Source organism: Carassius gibelio, chromosome A4, assembly GCF_023724105.1.
Source record: "Carassius gibelio isolate Cgi1373 ecotype wild population from Czech Republic chromosome A4, carGib1.2-hapl.c, whole genome shotgun sequence".
Taxonomy (NCBI): Eukaryota; Metazoa; Chordata; class Actinopteri; order Cypriniformes; family Cyprinidae; genus Carassius; species Carassius gibelio.
The window spans coordinates 11587654-11607727 of record NC_068374.1 but is presented as its reverse complement, the minus strand read 5'-3'; the positions used below and the strand labels follow the sequence as shown (position 1 = coordinate 11607727).

Below are 20074 nucleotides of genomic sequence, written 5' to 3'. Positions count from 1 at the left end.
TTGTGTTTTTTTCAGTTTCTTATAAATATCTAAATGGGTAAAGTCTAATCTTACTGTAATCAGCACAAACTGGGCTATAATAATATGTGAAATGCATGAATGTACATGATTGTGTTTTTGAGAAAAAAAAAGTTATGCGTGGTTAGTGAAAAACTAAAAATATTAAATCACTTGAATAAGGAAAAAAACACATACAGATGTAATTTTTGTTCAGCTGTTTTTTTTCTTTCTACAATCTACAATTGTAGAATACAGTAATTTGAACACTTACTATTGTTATTTGCACTGTACAGATGAATTGATTTAGAAGATTTGTATAAGATGATTTAGTTTGTCGTATGTGTCTGATCCTTGTCTCTCATTGAATCGCACACATCTTCTGTTTTCATTAGTTTCTCTCTACTTCTGATTACCGTATTTAAGGATTGAAGATTTGGATTTTCATTCTGTAGAAACTGCTGAACAGTTTTATATTTCTCCTTTAGATGATCTTTGTAATATCATGGTTTTGACTTATTTAAGCTGTATTTTTCTCCCAAGCGTTCAGCTCAGACTGAAGTTGTTTACATGTTCATCTCTCTAAGAAACTAAAGCGAATCAGAATTATGATCCATCATAAGCGTTTTTCTCAAGGACCAGTCCATCACAAGTAGTCCACTTATTGTAAAGTTGATCGTATGAAAGATCGCATGCTCTAAAGATCAGTTTTAGTTTCAAGGAGCTACAACCATCATGAGCCGAAATACTGAAGTTTGAGTAAACGTCCATTTAAAAAAAAAAAAAGAATTGTGATTCAGCATGAGTAGGACAGAGCCGAAATGTTGTTTCCCCCCATTTCTGTCACCTGACAGAGTTTGTGACCTTTGGCTTGATGATTTGGGGTTTAAAAGACACTTAATATTAAGCAATATCATGTATTTGACTGCGGTGACACTGTCAGATGAGAACAAAACTTGAATTGAATTGAGCTGGATAATGACTTGTGTCTGATCTTTGTGGTTTTTCACTGAATCACACACATCCTCTCTCTGAATGCAAGTATAACTGCTCTATAAAGACCGGTTGCTTTGTGCTCAGCTTCTTTTGTGGCACTCGCTCCTTCCTCACTGGTCAATTTAGTTTTAGTTTATTTGTTTAGCACATGTTTAGTACAAGTACAAAACTATGCAAGCAGGGAACGAAGCCACTCTAGGCTTGTACAGAGTTCCACTCCTGTTCATATTAACTCATGAGACATGCAGACTAAACACTCAAACAAAACAAAACAAACAACAAACGAAACAAAGCAAGAGCATAAGCAAAAAACAACAACAACAAAACAACAATACAAAACAATAGTTCAATAACATAAAAGATTTTATCTAGCAAGTCTAGATAAAAATACAATAGAAAAACAAAAAAAAAGCAAGCACTACCTGGAAAGGACTACATAAAGGCATCAGGCTAGCAATAGAAGTCTCTTCAGATGCTTTTTGAAAACCGAATAAGAGGACATTGATCGCAACGATGGGCTTAACTCACTCCAGAGCTTAGGACCTCTAAAAGAAATATTAAATTGATGTCTTGTAGTTCGTGTGTAAGGTAAGACAAAAGTATTATTGCTATGTCTAGTTTGAAATGAGTGTACATGTGAAATAGGGATAAACAAACTCTGAAAGGAGTCTGGTAGATCTTGTTTCCTGTATATAGACTTATGCATAAATAGACATGTTTGATAAATATTTACCAGAGATGGGACCAAGTCACACATGTGCAAGTCTCAAGTAAGTCTCAAGTCTTAACCTTCAAGTCTCAAGTAAGTCCCAAGTATTTTTTTCTTGGGCAAGTCAAGTCAAGTCAAGTCACAAGCTATGTCAAGTCAAGTCCAAGTCAAGTCACCTTAATATTGTTATTTTACCTGCAGAATCTGATCTTAATAAAGTTAAAAGACAAGATATAAGTAACTGTCAGTAAATTAAAATAATTTGGATTTGCATTGTAAATACTCATGCTCAGTAAAATACATCATGGAATCAAACAAAATTGTAACTTCCTAAAATTATTTATTTTTCACTTCTGCCAACAGTGTTTGAAATGTTTTACATTTTCAACATTGAGTCCATAAAACAAATAACAGCTAAACATCCAACAGACTCCTCTCTGAACACCTCTCTCTCTCTCTCTCTCTCTCTCTCTCTCTCTCTCTCTCTCTCTCTCTCTCAAACACAGTTTACATACAACATTAAACTGTTACATTTCTCCTCTCTCTCTCTCTCTCTCTCTCTCACACACACACACACACACACACAAACACACACACTCTCTCTCTCTCAGAGTATAGAATATAAATATGACGTATTTTCAGTTGTTTCATACTTTTTTGTTATGTACAGTACAGACCAAAAGTTTGGACACACCTTCTCATTCAAAGAGTTTTCTTTATTTTCATGACTATGAAAATTGTAGATTCACACTGAAGGCATCAAAACTATGAATTAACACATGTGGAATTATATATGGAATTATATACATAACAAAAAAGTGTGAAACAACCCAAAATATGTCATATTCTTGGTTCTTCAAAGTAGCCACTTTTTGTTTTGATTACTGCTTTGCACACTCTTGTCATTCTCTTGATGAGCTTCAAGAGGTAGTCACCTGAAATGGTCTTGAAGGAGTTCTCTGAGAGATGCTTAGCACTTGTTGGCCCTTTTGCCTTCTGTCTGTGGTCCAGCTCACCCCTAAACCATCTCGATTGGGTTCAGGCCCGGTGACTGTGGAGGCCAGGTCATCTGGTGCTGCACCCCATCACTCTCCTTCTTGCTCAAATAACCCTTGATGCCTTCAGTGTGACTCTACAATTTTCATAGTCATGAAAATAAAGAAAACTCTTTGAATGAGAAGGTGTGTCCAAACTTTTGGTCTGTACTGTACATAACAAAAAAGTATGAAACAACTTAAAATACGTCATATTTATATTCTGTACTGTATATACACACACACACACACACACACACACACACACACATATATATATATATATATATATATATATATATATATATATATATGCACTTCTCATGATTAGGTAATCGCGGCAGCTACATAGTTTTTCTGATTAATTGTTTTGCTCTATGAGAAAGACAAGGTAACAAAATATTCGGGGCTTATGCCCCCTTAGCCCAGCCCTAGCGCCGCCCCTGGAATGCGTTTTTTTGACGGCCTGCTAGCGGATCATTAGGGGCCGTTCACATCACGTCTTTTGCGCGCACAAGTTCGTTATTTCCAATGTAGGCGCGCGGTATGCGCGCTCATAATGGAAGCAACGCGCGCGCGTCGCACCGCATCGAGTTAAAAACATCTAAACTTTTCAGAATGCCGCAAGCGCACCGCAGGTCATGTGACAATAACTAACCAATCAGCTTCATCCTTTCCGTATCAACGTTGAAAGCTCAGCTAAGATGAAAGAACAGCTGTTCGTAGCTGTATATGGATTGCCATTTTGAAAGAATTTAGTAGCAGAGCTACTGCGAGCGATTTTTAGTGCTGCAAATCCATTTATCCTTTGCTGAAATTTCCGCGTCTTCATTGAGAGAGAGCGTGTCATGGATGCCTAGCAACGACAGACGCCCCAGGAACACTTCTGCCCGAGCGCTTTGGAAAGAAGGAGAAAGCGGCGCGACTAGCGTTTTCCACACGTTTTTAGGCGCGAACTATTGAAGACAAAAGCGATGACCCTCTGTACTTCTCAGGCTGACATGTTGATGTGATGTGATATCTGATTTAAGTGGGCGTGGTGTGTGTAAGGTAGAGAGGGCATGACTGATGATAGTGTCCTGATCCAGTCAGGATGCTATTCTCAGCCTGCGCTCCAGCTGAGTAATCAACTTCATTTAAAAAAATAATTTATATGTTTTATATTCAAACTGAAAACATGATGTGATTAACACTCAAGTCATTCAAGTCATCGTGTCTCAAGTCAAGTCAAGTCCCGAGTCTTTAACTTCCAAGTCCGAGTCAAGTCTCAAGTCCTAAAAATAGCGACTCGAGTCGACTCGAGTCCAAGTCACCAAGTCACAAGTCCCCATGTCTGATATTTACCTTATCAATAGGGAGAATTTTAAATTTATTGTAAAGGGGTGCCGAGGGAGCATATCTATTTGAATGAGAAATAAGTCTAAGATATTTCTTCTGTATGACTATTAATTTCTTCAGATAAGTAGGATAGGTAGCTGCCCAGACAATATTGCAATAATTAATGAATGGAAACAAAAAGCTATAATATAAGGTTAAAAAAGCTGAGGAATGAACTAAAGGACAAACCCTCCTCAATATACCCAACATTTTAGCTGACCTCTTAGATACGAAGTTAATATGGTTAGACCATTTAAGACCACTATCTATAATGACTCCCAAAAACTTGGTATGCTGAACCAATTCGATTTGAGTGTTATTAATAAAGATTTTAGATAATTCTATAGGATAATGTTTGTTAGTATTACAAAAAATCATAAAGTTGCATTTTTTTTATATTGAGAGTAAGTTTATTCCATTGAAACCATTCCACAATGGAAGATAGTTCCTCATTGACCGTTTTGATTAAAATATTAAAGTCATGGTGAGAAGCTACAAGATTTGTATCTACTGCAAATAGTACTGGAAGGAGTTTGGTACAAATCGTGGCCATATCATTAATATAAATTAAGAATAGAAGAGGCCCCAAAATTGATGCTTGTGGAACCCCAATCATAATTTGTGACTTCATGGAGGTATAGCCTTCCAGGTATACATATTGCTCTCTGTTAGCTAAGTAGCTTCTAAACCATCTCAAGGCAACATCCTCCACTCCATATCTACTAAGTTTAGCAATCAAAATGTTGTGATTGACCGTATCGAATGCCTTACTCAGGTCCAGGAAGACTCCAAGAGCAAATTTTTTATTGTCAAGAGCTGAAGAGATATAGTTCACAAGTTGAATGAGGGCATGCTCAGTGGAGTGTCGCTTCCGAAAACCAAATTGATGTTTATATAAAATATTATTGGCATCCAGGTGATTTAATAATCTAGAGAAGACAAGTCTTTCCAAGATTTTCAATATACATGGGAGAATTGATATTGGCCTATAATTACCAAATTCCTTGGGGTCACCGGTCTTAAAAATTGGTATAACCCTAGCAACTTTCAAATCCCGAGGGACAATTCCAGTTTTCAAAGACAATGAGAGAATATGAGTGAGAGGTTTAATAATATAGTCAACTGTCTCTTTAATAAGAAGACTTTTAATGCCATCATGACCATGGGCTGCATTTTTAAGTGATAAAATAATATTACGAACTTCTTGAACCGTTGGTGGGTCAAAATTATGGAATGGAGGATACTGACCTTTAATTAAAGAACAGGGATGTATATCTGAGCCATTAATATTAGATGTTAGTTCAGAACCAATCGATATAAAAAACTCATTAAAACCATTAGCAATATCAACAGGGTTGGAGAGAACCCCCTTCTTACTGTTCATTACTACAGGGGCAGTAAATGGGGATTTAGTATGGTTCAGTAAGTGATTAATGAGGTGCCATGTTGTCTTAATGTTTTTAGAAGCTTGTGCAAATTGATTTGAATAATAAGCTTTCTTTGCTTTTCTTACTAAAGATGTGAAGTGGTTTTTACATTTCTTATAATTTTCGGTATTAATGGAAGAAGGATTAAAAATAGACCTCCTATAAAGTTTATTTTTTTTCCGGGAAAGCTTTTTAAGCTCATCAGATATCCACGGCTTCCCCTTAGAATATTTATTTCTGGATTTTATACTCATCAGCGGAAATGATAAATCTAAGGCCTTATTAAAAGACTTTAAGAATAAACTGTATGCACTATTAATGTCTTGTGACATAAGTACCTCATCCCATATGATATTGCCAGTGGCAGACTTAAAATGATCTATGTCTTTTCTTGAGAATTTAAGATATTTATTTGGCCCATTCTTAGGATAACTAGACATTAATTGGCTGGATTGGATAAACTGAAAGACAGGAAGGTGATCAGAGATATCACACATCAGGAGGCCTGAAGTGACCTCAAAATTATAAGAATTAAACAAAATATTATCAATCAGAGTAGCAGATGAGGAAGTGATTCTAGATGGTTTTGTAATAAGAGGGAAAAAATTAAAAGAATGGAGTGCATTTAAAAAATCAACTGTTTGTGTTAAATCACATTTAAGTAAGTTAATATTATAGTCACCGAGTAAAAAACATAATTTGCTTTCTTTGGTTATTAACTCAAGTGTTGATTGAAGTGCATCAATAAATGTATTATGGTCTGAGTCTGGTGGTCTATAGATGCATCCGATCAGAATACTCTTACCATTGAATTGTTGACAAGATGGAATTTCAATAAATATAGACTGTATTAGTGGTGTCAAATTCTGCGCTAAGATCATCTCTAGCACCAGCAACAAAGGAATTCAAAACATATAGAGAGACACCCCCTCCTCTTTTGTTTTTTCTACAAGAATGAAATGATACATAATTAGGTAGGGGGAATAAAGAAAATACGTCATCAGTCAGCCAAGTCTCAGAAAAGGCCAGGACTGAGAAGGAAAAACTTAAGGTAGACAGAATAGTTCTCAATTCGTCATGATTTTTAGACATACTACGAATATTCCAATGGAAAGTAGAGAAAAGATTTTTAGGAAATTTTATGGTTTGATGCAGTGAGTTTACTTGCCCTTCAGAGTAATAGTTACAAGACAGTTTTAATAAGTTTAAATTAGGTTGATTTACATCAGGATTAAAGAAACTCTCATAGATGCCACAACTGTCTATGTTCTGCTCAAACGGGTTGAAAATAAGAGAATTATCATCAAAGATGGTCAAGTCAATAGAAGCCATAGAGCTTAAACTGGCGAGAGAATAGACACAGACTCACGTGAAAAAAACTGGTTGTCCCGTTTGAGATGGCCTCCTACTTCAAAAAAACTAATAGCTAAAGTTATCTGAATATTCCATCTGTCCCAGAGAATTGGATAATCATCGTCCACAATCGCTGACACACACAAAAAAATAAATAAATTAGTAGGTCCGCACATCCAAAGCTGCTATTGTAACTCAACTCTAATCATCATTTGTAGAGGTTCAATTCGTCCATTTCCTTCACCATCACTGCTCTTTCCTCTTCTGGTGTTGCTCCAATCGTTCGGATATAAACTTTACCATTTCGAGACCAGGTCGCTTTGATCTTTTTAGCCTTTTTCAGTTGCCGCGCTGCATAATTATTATAAATATTAGAATTCAGTACCTGTGTCCACAATTTCATACCTTAGAGTTTGTGAATCTGGAAACCAATATGACCCGATGTGAATCTTGCAGAGCTTTCTGCAAAACTTCTAAAGTTGCGTCTCTGTTACGTGGACACATCACAGTTGAAATTGGAGAACAGAACAAGAAGTTTCAAATGGACCATGACAATTTCTGCAACCTACTAGGTTTGCCGAAACTTGGTAGGTATGACTCCAATGAATTGGTTTCAAGAGTACTTGGCCATGACAAACTGCAGATTGACATGTGTGGTCAAGTCATGATCAATTTACAGTTTGTAGACCATGCAGCAGAAAAGACCGTGTGTGAGGCTAGAAGCGGTAGTGTGCCTGGTAGCCCCAAACATGTGCATTCTAATATTGAAAAGCACAGTATGCCTTGTACTACTTCTGCCAGTGTTTGGCCTTTAAGCAGCATTGAATGTGACCCTAGTAAAGCTGTGCAATCTGATGTTCACAGTGTGCCTTGTACTACTACTGCTGTTGTTTGTGCTAAAGCGGCAGTGAATCTGGACTTGATAAGTCTTCGAAGTGTGATGTCCACAGTGAGAAGGACCGTGTGCTTTGTGCTCCTCGGAGTACTAGTACTAATGCGAAAGAGGGAGTTGATTTTGATGACATAGACTTGGATTTGGAAGAACTTGAGTATTAGAATCTATGTGGGCTTTTTTCTTTTCTTTTTTTTTATATAAGGAGAAGTTGTATTCGTTAATCTATATATTTGTGAAATAGAAGTACAACATTTGAGGTGAGTTACTTTTTTTTGTCACAGGTTAATATACTTGTGTCTACTGGACTTTATAGCAGAGATGTTTGTTTTCTTTCAAATACTCACTACATAAGTAGAAATGGTTTCACTTGAAAAATAACACAAATGTGTGTCTTTTTTTTGTGTAACTTTGTTACAGTTGTAATATAATATTTATCTTATGTGTTAAGCAATTTTGTTTATATACATATACATACAGTAGGTGGCCAGCCTTTCTGTCGCTTACCGCCGCGGTGGTAACTGTCGCGTGTTAAAATCATTCGCGAAAATACCCCCAGGTGGCGCAAAGGGACGGATTGCGAAATGAATGTAATTGTAAAATGAGATAAAAGAAGGAAGTAAAACAACAATAACATTATGATATAACATTGTAACATTCAAAAAAAACTTTTTTTTTTTTTTACAATTTGTTAATTTTTAAAATGTTGGATAGTCTTAGACTACAGTCTACTAAACAAAAATTAAAAGAAGACCTTAACACAAAGGATCATATGCATGCTATTTTTATTAAACAGTAAATAAATATAAGGCCTATATATATATATATATATATATATATATATATATATATATATATATATATATATAAGCTAAATGTTTTAATTTAATTTTCATTTCGATTCATTCTTGGTTTAAAAAAATCTTCAGGTACCATATGCAGAGCGAAATGGGAACGGTCGAGCATTTAGCAATAATTAGTATTAGTTATTATTCTTGATTTTTCAAACTACCAGCATTTTTTAATTATGCCTTATGTGTGACCAAAAATTAAGTATTATTTGTTTCAGCTGTTTGATCGCTGGTGCCTCGCGCACATATTCACTGGAAACAGAAGTCGTTCACCAGACATTCGGCGTGAGCACTTTGACATATTGTTAATTATGATTTTTTTTTTTTTCATCAATACTGAAACGCACACAGCCTATTTACCTCATGAATAATAGTTAAGCTTCAAATGGGCAACATCACAAATATGGAAACGTTTGATTTCTCCCGATTGAGCCTATAGCCTATTTTTTTCCTCTCACAAACTTAAAAAAAATAAAATGCAGCAAATGAAAATAGGTGATTGATCCGTTAAAATGAAACCTATACACGACTCATATATTTTTTTCCTCTGACAATCTTTATTTTTTAGCGTGTTTAAAAAATAAAAAATAAAGAAAACATTCAGCAAATGAAAATAGGCGATTAATCCGTTAAAATGTGTTACTCTTGGTTAACAGTAATTATAATTATTTTACTTCAGAACAGAGCCTGAGAATAATCTAGGTTATCCATGTTGTTGTTTCTTTCATTGCATCTGAAAACGACTTTGTTCACTACATTCACTTCACGTGATCTAGCGCAGATCAGCCTCCCACAAAGCTCAGCTGTGGACGATTTAAAAATGTTTGATAAGCAGTGGTTCTCAACCCACGGCCCGTCACGAATTCTAATGCGGTCTGCACAACATGCTGAATAAAAAAAAAAAGTTAAGTTTGTAAAATGTTATTGTTTACATCAATTTAAAAAAAAAATGCAACTAATGAAATATAGGCTATATCCTAATGTTTTACGTGATTTTTTTTCTTCATCATATATTATTTTCAGACATGAGCACTGGCATAAGCATTTAACGAACACATACAAGCACGCACTTTGGCAGAATTCAATTCAAATAGTCATCAACAGCCATTAGGTAAATTGCCTTTAAGGTAAAATTGTGCATCAGAATGGACACATTTGTTTTTTAAGGGAGAAAAAAAAGAAATAAAAAAAATGCCAGCGAATGAACATGTACAAACTGTCAATTGTCGCAGTATCAGTATTGAAGGACAAGTGCTGGATTTTTGTTTTATTTTTTTACTTTTTTTGCCCTGCAACTCACCTGAAGAAGTTCAGATAAATGGAAAAATATCTCAAGAGAGAACCTCATATTATTAAATTCAAAAGTGCTTTCCATATTTGGATCAAAATAGGCTACATTTGTGAACACACATTTTCTGAAATGTTGCGCGTCAGGTCATGCAAGCCTGCATCTTAAACCCTCTGTCAAACTTTCTGCGTCCACGAGTCCGCTATGGACCGCTAGGTAGGCGTGACGTAAAAATCGTCATTGGAGAGTGTGTGCAGAGGCTCTAGCAGACGACCGCGCGGACAGGCCCATACAGAAATGTTATATATGTCAATATATGTAAATTACATATATAATATCAGTGCCCATGTATGTCTGCTGCATATATGAGAATATATGCAAAACTCATATATGTAAAACACATAGACATATATGAAACATATATTTCAAAATATATCAAAAATGGCCGTTTTCATGTAAGTGCCATATATTTTCGCATATATGCACATATATGTGAAATATATGCAAGACGCATATATGTATACATGCATATATGTATTTATTTCCAGAGTACATACTTTCACTTATATTAGGGATACAAATATGCTTCTAATATGATGACACCATGTACTTTCACTTATATTAGTGGTACAACTATGTTTTTTATATATCCTGCATATATATTTATACTCATTCCACAGAACACACAATTCCAGGTCTTTTCAAATAGAAACTTTAATGCATTTTGTTTTTAAATTATTTTTCCTGGACATTGCCAGTCTTAGTTCTGCCATCTTCCCATTCAGGGCTGCTCCGATCTGGCCAGTCGAAACTGAGTGTCTTGACATAACAGCATCTGAAAAGGTAGATTTTAAAGAAAAAAAGTTTTAGGTATAAAGCAGACAAAACACTGGTCAAAAATTAAAGACAAAAATCTTTATTGCTCCTTTATTGCTTTATTGCTAATATGATTGTCCCATTTTTTTGCAAATATTTCTATGGGTGTGGTTCAGACGCAGGCACGAAGCCAAAAGGGGTGGTGGTAGCACAGCAGTAAAGGAACCTGGCTAGTATGCTAGTAGCCTGGAATTTGGAGTTCGAATCCCGTTCACCACCGTTGTGCCCTTGAGCAACGCACTTAACCCCAAGTGGTTCTTGAGGAGATCTGACTGAGTCAAGGCTCACAACACTATACATACAGACCTGTGGCAGATGATGTCAAATAGCAAAATCATAACTTACCCATTATAGCTTTCACTTTTATTTCATCCAGGGTGCTTCTGTTCTCCCCATCTCCCCCCTTTGAAACCTTGGATTCCCCTCCTGAGGAAAAAATATGTTTTTCAGTATGAAAAATAACCAGTATATAGTTTACGTTTTCATTATCAGCAGAATGACAATCAAAATGGCTGAAAACAGACACATACTGTCGGTCCATTTACATGCACAGCTTAAAGGTGATCTAAGTAACTTTTTTACCTTAACCCTTGTGGATTGTTCAAATTCACTACCCTTTAGAGTTGTTCGGGATGACAACATCCACTCAATTAAACTGCTGTAAAAATGTATCAGATTCATATTTTTTTTGCATAAATCTGTTAATCAACCTCAGTCCTGATCAAAACTACCAAATGTAAAAAAAAAATCCAAGATTTTAACTCTTTAATTCCCAAGTTCATAAATTATGTCACTGATTTGGGGAAAAAAACACACAAAATGACTTATTTTCAATATAAAAACAATAACTGTTGTAACAGTGCGTAAATCAGACCTTTCTGTAATGCTAACGCTAATGAGTTTAAAGTTTTGTTAGCACTTTATGAATACCACTGGGACATTGTAATGTATTTTTTTAATAGATCTAATTTTGTCATTTTGGTTACATTTATTTATCCAAAAGTTTTTTATCAAAGAGGGACACACAATTTTATTTTTTATTTATATTTTAATTTATTTTGAAGGTGCATTGTGTCACTGTAAGTTATTAGAAAACTGATAAGCTACATTTTCACCGTTTACAATGGCAGTGCCTGCCATCTCGTTTACAAGCATGTTTTGAGGCTTGTTTCCTGTTAAACTTATGCACAAAGGGGAAATTTAGATTAAACTGCATAACTGAAAATCAGAACAAAATAAAGAGTACATTTGTTTTGAGCAATTTATTTGTCGGTTGTAGTTTGTTTTTAAATTAATAAAAAAAATCAATTAAAATCGAAAATCGGGTTTGGTGTGAAAAAATCGGAGATTTTTTTTTTAAGCCATATCGCCCAGCCCTACCAGCAGCATTTGTCCAAATTTAAGTCTTAACCATTCTATTTCATCAGAAAACAATCTGAAAACAGGACTTTTAGTGTAAAATACCGAACTTGTCATTTAACATAACAAATGTGCCTATGGAATAAGCATTTTTAACTACACTCTACACTACTGTACAGACAATACTAACCTCTCAAATTACTTTTGATGAGTGTTTCAATGTCAAACACCCCAAGCAGCAAAATCCTTGCCATTGAAGTCCCACTAGATGCCTGGCAAGCAGAGCGCCACACACTTCGTGATACGTAAACACCTGAACCTGGGACAATTTCTTCCTGTTGAACAAAATGAAATAGATAGGCTTAAAAGTTTCGATTCAGTATAGTAAACAAAATATCCAGCATTCAAGATTTATGTACAATTGACTGTGTAAATTGGTCCCAATAGTATAATGTCAAGCATTCCTGGTCCCTACTGTCAATGTTGGAGATGTCATATTATCAATAAGTAGTGTGAAAAAGAGCCATTGCCACAAGGTACCAGGAAATTTGGGAGATTAGATTAGGACAAATTTACAGTAAATTGTATTCGATTATGACCAATTAATATACAGGGTTTTCCCAGGTTTGATCACCCCAAATTTAAGACTTTATTAAGACCATTTTAATGAAAATTAAGACCTACATCGCACCCATTACGCAGTCGTAAAAAACACCAGATTAAATCCCAATAATGACTATTACTAACAAACAAATGTCTTAATTAAAACACATTTATTATAAAAAAAACTCATTCAACAATACACTGCAAAGTGATGTTTTTGGTAAATATCAAACATTCATAACAATAAACAGATAAACTAATTTTTCAAATCGTCTTAGTAAAGTTTCTCAGCATTCAAAGTGCTTCAACCATTGCTTCAGAGGGGTAGACAGATAGGTAAGAGAGATATAGATAATAGGGGTGTAACGGTTCACAAAATTCACGGTTCGGTTCAATACAATACACTTGTGTCACGGTTCAGTATGTTTTCGATACAGCAAAAAGAAAGAAATGCCAGAGTATTTTATTATTTTTTTAATTAAAATTAACATAATAAAGTATGATATATATTTTTTACTTTGACCAGTGATGGAGCTATAATAGACTCTTCTTAGGAGCATATAAAACAAAACAGCTCCTTGGAAAAAAATAAATGTAGCCTAATATTGTAATAGTTATAAAGTTATATTTTTAGTTCAGATTAACAATTTAATTGTAGCAATTGTATTCATAATGTCAAAATAAAACCAACGTAATGTTACTTGAAAGCATTATAGCCTACTATTCCTGCCAAACTTCCATGGTTGCAGTTAGTGGTACTACAGTAAATCCATGGTGAATGCTGCTGATCTGTGGACACTGGATAGTTCATTCATGGCACAATTTTTCTTCCTGGCTTCCACCCGCTGTTCGATCCTTTAATAACAGAGAAATGTGAATGTTTCTCACTAGATCTTGCAGCGATGTTTTTACTTCTGTGGCGAATTCAAATGCTTTCTTTAATGGATCTCTTATTAGCGCTGTGTAGGGCTGCACGTTATTTGGAAAAAATGACATTGCGATATTTTATTTTTCTGCGATATGTATTGCGATATTTTTTCATACAAAAAAAATGGGGTGAGCACACTTACATTCTCATTTTAAATGATTTAAACATCGACACCATCGTGTCAATTGATTAATATGCGCGAGGGAGAGAGAGCAAGACAGCGCTCTTGTTGTTTGAAGACGGATCGCTCTCTCTCTGTCTCTCTCGCGCACACTCTCTTCTCACTGTCTCTCTCGCGCGCTCTCTTTGTCTCTCTCTCTCTCTCTGCCCTGTTAAACTTGCATGTGTTTTTCAGTCCTGTCAATGATAAACTTTCCCTCTATGATGGTTAAGCTGTCCAATTAATCCGCGAATCACATTCGTCAAGGGCCGGGGAGCAGCTGTCCCGTACAGTTAATGAATAACAGATCAACTACGACAGCCTACATCGCACATCCTGCGATGTGACTATCGTGGATTCGTACATCGCGATATCGATGCTTAAACGACACATCGTGCAGCCCTAGCGCTGTGTAGTAACAGTGTCGCTTGATCACGATCGGCTCGCGCTGCACTCGTCCAAACTGATAAACAGTCCTTCAACCACACAATAACGAGCAGTTTCGTTCCGCTTACATTACGTTTGCACATTTGATGTTGGACAATGTTGTGGTCGCGCCGGCGGCTCTTTATGAGCGCGCTTGCCACGTGCAGCGTGCCTACATTTGAAATAATGAAATTTTGGTCAGCAGGTAAAATGGTCCAACGAACCGCTCAGTTAGAAAATAAACAGTTACACCGAACCGAACGACACTTCCCCATGATGTCTCTCCTCTTGACTGGTTGATTAGAATGTTGATCCATTGCCGCCGGCGCGAAAACTAGAGGTTAACCGATTAAACGTTAAAAATTGCGTAACCGAGTGAAACATTTTGCTCGGTTAAGTGGCGTCAATGGCGTGCATTGAATTTAGTTGTAATACATTTTTGCACTACCAGAGACCGCTAGACCAGTTTTCCATGCGCAGTTTTATCCGTTTACCGTTACATTAACCCATACAATTTGTATTATGCATTTCCTAAACATGCTAATCAAACACTTTGTATGAACAAACCACTAATCTATAAAACACAATCGGTCTTCTGACCTTTTACTATTGTGTTGATATGCGCGAGAGAGAGAGAGCAATACAGCGCTCGTTGAAGATGGCGAGAGTGAGGCGTGCGCGGCCGGGGCTCTCTCACTGTTTGTTCTTATGCGCCCTGTCCACTGATCTAAATAATTCATTGTTACGACGACTTATTCCTTGTTTTAATAAATCGTGGACACGTTGAACTAATTCCCTCCCTCATTTTGATTTAACGAATTACAACATGGCCAAAAACAATTTGATACTATTAATTAGTGAATGCTAAAGACCTATTTTTTTGTGAATTGGTGAATATTCAGGTGAATTATTTCGTGGCCACGAATTAATAATAATTATTAAACTGTTTTTCTTACCTGTGAAGGCCGACTATTCTCGTACAGCTTTTTATTCCTTTTTTTTGTTTGTTTTTGTGAATTGGTGAATATTCAGGTGAATTTTTTGTGGCCACGAATTAATAATACCTCAGCACATTTTACAAGACCCTTCTCGATCACAGCGGCAACGAGCACTTTGATCACTTGATTTAAAAAACAAATAAATACTAGAAATTAGACGTTCTCTGGCGTTACACTAAACCCTGTTGAATTTTCACGTTGTTGTTGTTTCCCCCATTTCACCTTGCGTTGCAGTCTGGTTGACTTTGAATAAATAGGCTAGTATAATGAAATTTAAGACCTTCGTTTAAAAAATTTAAGACTTGGACAACGGAATTTAAGACTATTTAAGGCCTTAATTTAGGAACATGTCATTTAAGACCTTTTTAAGACTTTTAAGACCCCGCGGCTACCCTGATATATAAGACAAAGTGATTGCAAGCAGTTCACATACGTTCCAACAGCACTGCATAAAAAAGTACGGTAACACTTTAGAATAAGGTTCCATTAGTTAATGTTAGTTAATGTGTTAATTAACATGAACAAACAATGAATAATACATTTATTACTGTATTTATTCATCTTCGTTAATGTTAGTTAATGAAAATACAGTTATTCCTTGTTAGTTCATGGTAATTCACAGTGCATTAACTAATGTTAACAAGCACAACTTTTGATTTAAATAATGCATTAGTAAATGTTGAAATTAACATGAACTAAGACTTATAAAAGCTGTAGAAGGATTGTTCTTGCTTAGTTCATGTTAATTAATACATTAACTAACATTAACTAATGGAACCTTATTCTAAAGTGTTACCAAAAGTACTCACTATTTGAACAGGGTTTGAAGGGCTGGGGAGAGACCCTGGACTGCCGAGGTGCATGGAGCTTCTGTTGAGCATTTCTTTTATCTGAGGTATCTCTGCATCAACAGGAAAAAAGGGTGTGAAAGACTGTAGCCAAAAAGTATAAGAATAGAAGTATACTCTTTTGATCCTGTGAGGGAAATTCAGTCTCTGCATTTATTCCATCTATGTATTAGTGAGACAAACTGTTGAAAACATCACGCTTCTTATCAGTCCTTTAAAAATAATGATGTGATGATGTAAGTCCCCATAAACAATTTACACCAGCCAATTTTACTGTGTGGGATGGCAGGCCAGCAGTCTGGTCAATGAATAAGAAACATTGGCAGGTCAAGTTTTATGATCTGACAAAATAAAAGCCTGTATTTAAGTATTTAAGTTTTACTGTGTGTGTGTATGTGTGTGCAGAATGGAAATATAATACATTTACCTGTAAAGATGAATTTTTTTATTTCTAGCAATTCTTGACGCACAAGTGAGAGCTCGTTGTCACTATTTTCTGCTTGTTCTTCCAAGGAAATGGAATCTAGGATTTCAGCCCCTTGATTGTGAATGGCAGCCTGTGGAAACATATAAATTAAATTATTTTAAATTAAACATACAAATTATTGCCTTAGTTATATATATATATATATATATATATATATATATATATATATATATATATATATATATATATATATATATATATATATATATATATATATATATATATATCATTATGGGGTAAAGAGTTAGTACATTAAACAAAAAACTCACTTTGGTTCCACTGACTGTGGCCACGGCAGTAGGGGGGTCATCCTCATCCTCATCCTCCCACAGATGTTTGGCAACACGGATTCTCTTTCCCACAATGGCGTTGTCTTCGGAATCTTTCTTTGAACGTTTGTCCAACTTTCGCTCCAAAGTATTCATGTCTATTGCAGAGAAATATCAGTCACCATTGCCACTAACACACTGATAGTACCAACAAGGGTCTGAGTTAAAGGGATGCTCCACTTTAAAATGAAAATACTGTCATCATATACTCACCCTCATGTTGTTTTAAACTTGTATGAATTTCTTTCTTCTGCTGAACAGAAAGGAAGATATTTAGAAGAATGTCAGTAACCAGACAGATTCTGGTCTCACTGACTTCCATAGTAGGAAAAAAGATAACGTTATACTATGGAAGTCAATGAAACCAAAAACTGTCTGATGACGTTCTTCTAAATATCTTTTTTTCTGTTATCTGTTTAGCAGAAGAAATTCATACAGGTTTGAAACAACACAAACACATTCCTTGACAACGTGGTTTCGTATTAAGTTATCTATTTATGTTAATATAGCTTATTGCATGGCTTGGTTTAGTATGCGGCCTGTTATTTATTGATAACTGTTAACAAACCGCTGCGAAGTAACGTTACGCCGTTGCCATGAAAAACAGAGCGTTGGACGCGGAACGGACTATTTTCTTTTGCGGAAGCAATACATTTTTTTTTTTAAATCAATATTTTGTGTCAAATTATTTATTTATTTTGTACGTAACGTTAGCCATGTAATAAGAGGAATAATGTAGCCTATAGCGAGGCGGTTATTATTGAGAATGCAAGCCTTCAGGCTGATGCAAGACCCCTCTGCATTCAGCCAGTTGGGTTTGTTAACGTCTAAAAGTTATAAACCGCCTCGTATTACATTATCCCTTATATTATATCCCTGTGTAACTAATACAAAGCAGTAAAAAAACGTTAGGGTTGCACTTACTTACCTCCAACTGATTGAACGGTAGCCATATAACGTTAAATGGGGAATCCACCTTTTGGTCGTTATCCCACACCGCACTCGACGGCAAATTCGTCTTCGTATGTAATCACTTTCCAGATCAAAATTTCGTATGTATTTAATGTGAACAATACTAAATTTCCCCTCATCAACCCCGGCACACCATTTCACAAGCGCATACATGTCTTACTTCTCCTTGTCGTGTCTTCTTCATTAACGTTCATCAGGTTTACGCGGGTGTTGCTATAGTGACAGAACTGGTTTGAAATACTGAAAAAAAATCTCAATAAGAAATTTTTTTATTTTTTTAAAATCAAAACCAATATGTTATTGGTATTGTTATTGTTGTTATTATTATTATTATTATTATTATTATTATCTTAGTTTTAAAAATCAGATGGCCGTTACCGGAGGCTACGTAATCCACCAAGTAAATGTGCAAGAAAGCAAGGTCAGGTAACAGAGGGTATTTCTAGACTTATTTATGCAGCAATGGCTTTACATCTTGATAAAAAACTATGTAAAGAAATTGACAAAATATTGATTGATTTCATTTGGAAAAATAAAATACATTACATAAAGAAGACAGTTATTATGAATTCATATGAGAATGGTGGCTTAAATGTTTTGGACTTTGCTACATTGAATAATACATGTAAGGTTAATTGGCTTAAACAAATTGTTAAAAATCCTAATTCCATTTGGTGTTTTATTCCCTCCCATATTCTATCAAAACTGGGTGGTATTCATTTTTTTCTTAGCTGTAATTATAATATTGATAAAATACCAGCAAAACTAGCTGAATTTCACCGTCAGGCCTTTTTATCATGGTCTTTGATCCACAAGCACAATTATTCTCCTCATAGGTACTATATATGGAACAATAAGGATATAATATATAAACACAAATCGCTTTATCTGAAACACTGGTTTGATAATGGCATCATATTGGTGGATCAGTTATTTAATTTGAATGGTTTTCTTTTAACTTATGGTGAGTTTTTGGCACAGTATAAGATTCCTGTTACACCAGGGGACTATGCCAAAGTTTTTGGGGCTATTTCTCCTGAAGTTTGCATGTTATTTAGACATCAGACAAGAATCAACATCCAACAATGGTCTCTGCCTAATGTAATGAGCTCTTATATAGGTAACATCTGTTTTTCTTTTAAATCACACAACAGTTCCATAAGAGCTTTATTTCAACAAGATATTGTGTCTTTGCCTTACGTTAATTCATATTGGAATCGCCTGACAGACAATATTGATTGGAAAATGGTTTGGTTAATACCTAATAAATATTTGATTACAAACAAGGTTAAGGAAGTATCATTCAAAATTATACACAGGATTTACCCAGCCAAACATTATTTGGTAAAATTCAAATCTGATATCGATATTAGTTGCTCTTTTTGTGTTAGTTGCCCTGAAACTGTGGTACATTTGTTTTGGCATTGCCCTTTTGTAAAACTATTTTGGCAAAATCTGTGTGATTTTATTGTGCAGAATATTGATCATCATTTTGTTTTGTTATGGAAATATGTATTATTTGGTATGTTGGAAAACAGCAAAGAAAACGTTTACATGATCAATCTTATTGTTTTACATGCAAAATTTCATATTCACAAATGTAAGTTCTCATTGAAAAAACCTTGTTTTATTTCTTTTAGGAAGGAAATGGAGCATTATATTGATACTATACGATTTTCATTGAAACAAAAAGCAATTAAAACAGTGAAAGTTTGTAAACGCTTTAATATTTTTATATAAATTAGTATGTAGATACAGCCCCCTAGTGTGAAATTGTTTATTTCATGTGTAATGTTTGTCTATATCATGTATAATGTTTGTTTTATACATGTAATTTTGATCTTGTTAATTAATAAAAGTAAAAGAAAAAAAAAAAAAAAAAAAAGCAAGGTCAGGCAAGGTTCAAATATAGACGAAGAGATACATTTTGATATTAAATTATATTTTCCAAATTAATTCTGGAGATTAAGGTTTTTATTTATTTTTATTTTTTATTTTTTAGAAGAACTGGTTTAATAAAGATAATTTAAGTGTAGGTAAATATATTATTCTGACACACATTTCAGAAGGTGGCGGCAACCAGACACTGTGTGCCAACTGCCATAAAACATATTTATACTTAATGTTGTCCATATATGCGAGAAACCAATACTATACTGTAATA

General features: G+C 34.9%; 1 protein-coding gene across 1 annotated transcript; it reads right to left on the bottom strand.

The window, feature by feature from the left end:
- Window positions 1-7101: 7101 nt before the first annotated feature.
- On the bottom strand, window positions 7102-18315 carry LOC127970548 (uncharacterized). Its single transcript, XM_052573160.1, has 7 exons — window positions 17867-18315; window positions 16879-17036; window positions 16550-16679; window positions 16084-16175; window positions 12350-12494; window positions 11146-11226; window positions 7102-7244 (listed from the first exon to the last, which is right to left on the bottom strand). Exons 1-7 carry the CDS (start codon window positions 17889-17891, stop codon window positions 7102-7104), a joined length of 774 nt encoding a protein of 257 aa, XP_052429120.1. The 5' UTR covers window positions 17892-18315.
- Between the last annotated feature and the right edge of the window lie 1759 nt (window positions 18316-20074).

Coding starts and splice junctions, on each gene's coding strand:
- LOC127970548 (XM_052573160.1), bottom strand. CDS start 17,891: ATGGCTACCGTTCAATCAGTTGGAG. Junction 17,037..17,866: donor TACCGTTCAATCAGTTGGAG/GTAAGTAAGTGC, acceptor TCTCTGCAATAG/ACATGAATACTTTGGAGCGA. Junction 12,495..16,083: donor CTTCAAACCCTGTTCAAATA/GTGAGTACTTTT, acceptor TTTGTTCAACAG/GAAGAAATTGTCCCAGGTTC.